Source organism: Echinops telfairi, unplaced genomic scaffold (assembly GCF_000313985.2).
Source record: "Echinops telfairi isolate 266 unplaced genomic scaffold, ASM31398v2 ScPeMD7_7417;HRSCAF=8455, whole genome shotgun sequence".
Classification (NCBI taxonomy): Eukaryota; Metazoa; Chordata; class Mammalia; order Afrosoricida; family Tenrecidae; genus Echinops; species Echinops telfairi.
In genome coordinates this window covers 2876619-2878724 of record NW_022111317.1, presented here as the reverse complement: position 1 = coordinate 2878724, position 2106 = coordinate 2876619, and the positions used below count along the sequence as shown (strand labels likewise).

The window sequence follows — 2106 nt, the reverse complement described above, 5'->3', positions numbered from 1 at the left end:
TCTGTGTGTATATGTGTGTGTCCGTCTCTGTGTGTGTGTATGTGTGTGTCCGTCTCTGTGTGTGTGTATGTGTGTGTCCGTCTCTGTGTGTGTGTATCTGTGTGTGTGTATATGTGTGTGTATCTGTCTGTGTGATATGTGTGTGTATCTGTCTGTGTGTATATGTGTGTGTGTATATCTGTCTGTGTGTCTATGTGTGTGTGTATCTGTCTGTGTATGTGTGTGTCCGTCTCTGTGTGTGTGTATCTGTGTATCTGTGTGTGTATCTGTCTGTGTGTGTATTTGTCTGTGTATGTGTGTGTCCGTCTCTGTGTGTCTCTGTGTGTATCTGTGTGTGTGTATCTGTCTGTGTGTATGGGCGTGGGTCGGTACGTGTTCTACCCTGTCTCCTGACGGTGGTGGAAAGACACACCCTGCCCCGTCCCTCACAGAGCGCCGTGTCCTTGTGGTCACTTTGTCCTCCATGTAAAAGCAAACCCCACTCACTGCTGTTGAGTCGACCAGCCCCTCAGCGCAGGGCAACGCTGCCCGTGTGGGTCTCCCAGACTGGATCGCCAGCTGTGGGAGTAGAAAGCTCATCTGTCTCCCGAGGAGCGGCTGGTGGTTTCAAACTGCTGGCCCTGTGGTTAGCGGCCCAGCGCGTCACCCAGCATGCCCCAGGGCCCCTTCCCCACGTCACTGCACAGCCGTTGTAGGTGCCAAGTCTCCAAACCGCGGCTGCGAGCTTTGGGGCGTGGGTCTTATCCCGCGTGAGACCCTCTCTGTGCAGTTACCTCCTGCTGCTTCTCCTTGCCACCATCCGTCCCAGCCCCAACAGCCCTGTGGGCACAGCGGCTGTGTGTAAGCCGTTGGGGGCATTTGACTGGGCCTCAGCTTTTGTGCTTTCACCGGGTCCCCGAGGTCCTGTTGCAGGAGTTTAGGGTCTCAGCGTATCGAAAGCTCCTGAGATGGACGTCACCAGGTGGTTTGCTGAAAGGCAGTTCGTGGCTGATGTTCAATGTGGGTTTTCCGCCTCCGGGCTGCTGACTGTCTAGCTCCATGTGTGGGCAGCGGTTTCCGACGGGGCCGGGCCTCTCGGACGGCAGTTCCTGATGTGGGGGGGTTCCTTCCCACCTCCTCCCAGACCATCAGCCGAGCGTTCATGAACGGGAGCTCCGTGGAGCATGTGATCGAGTTCGGCCTCGACTACCCGGAGGGCATGGCCGTCGACTGGATGGGCAAGAACCTGTACTGGGCGGACACTGGGACCAACCGCATTGAAGTGGCCCGGCTGGACGGGCAGTTCCGGCAGGTGCTGGTCTGGAGGGACCTGGACAACCCCAGGTCCCTGGCCTTGGATCCCACCCAAGGGTAAGGACCGTCTTGAACCAGTGGCCTCCCCGCCGGCCCCAAACTGTGGCGCCCAGGTCCAGGGTTGCCAGTCAGAGCTGGCCTTCAAGCAGGTCACTGGTTTCCTGGTGCATCTGGGAGCACACGGGTGGTCTCACTGGGGTCTCTGAGGCGGCAATGGCGGGATGAGACAGTTAGGAATCTTGTGACCCGCATGGGATGCAGGGACGTGAAGGGTGTGCACGTAATTGGAAGAATGACAACCGAAACTTGTCAGCTGCACAGAGGCCACCCGCCTTCCGTTCTGTAAAGGACGAGAGTGAGGCAGCCAGTGTGCTTATCTAGCCAGAGGAGGCAGACCGGACCATGCCCGAGGGACACATCTGCAGGGGTGGGCTGGCGGGGTCGGCCGCTGCTGCCCACTCGCTCCCTGAGGAGTCCAGGGCTGCCTGTACCTCCTGGCCGGCCTGCCAAGGATCGCCACCCCAGAGCCTGGGGTGCAGAGGTGCTCCCCGGTCCACATTGTGTGACTTGGTTTGTTGACTCAATGCCCTTGTCGCTGAAGCGAGTCTCTGCTGTATGAGCTGGTGCAGGGTCTCTCTGGCCTGCCCAGCCTCCCCATCTTGGCACACTTCTTTAGCCTGAACAACAGGGAGGGGCCACTTGCTTCACAAAGGATCGTCTACCCCTTGGGGGAAGCATTGAGCTGGTAACCACAAGGGTAAAGGAGGCTTTCTGCTGCAATCGAGGTTGACAGACAGTCTCAGAAACCCAGGA

General features: G+C 58.4%; 1 protein-coding gene across 1 annotated transcript in view; it reads left to right on the top strand.

Moving 5' to 3' along the window:
* Positions 1–2106, top strand: part of LRP5 (LDL receptor related protein 5) — a 57929-nt gene that overhangs the window by 30785 nt on the left and 25038 nt on the right. Inside the window, exon 11 of the mRNA XM_030887540.2 lies at positions 1124–1350. Coding sequence (XP_030743400.1) covers positions 1124–1350 — 227 coding nt within the window. The remainder of the gene's footprint in view (positions 1–1123; positions 1351–2106) is intronic.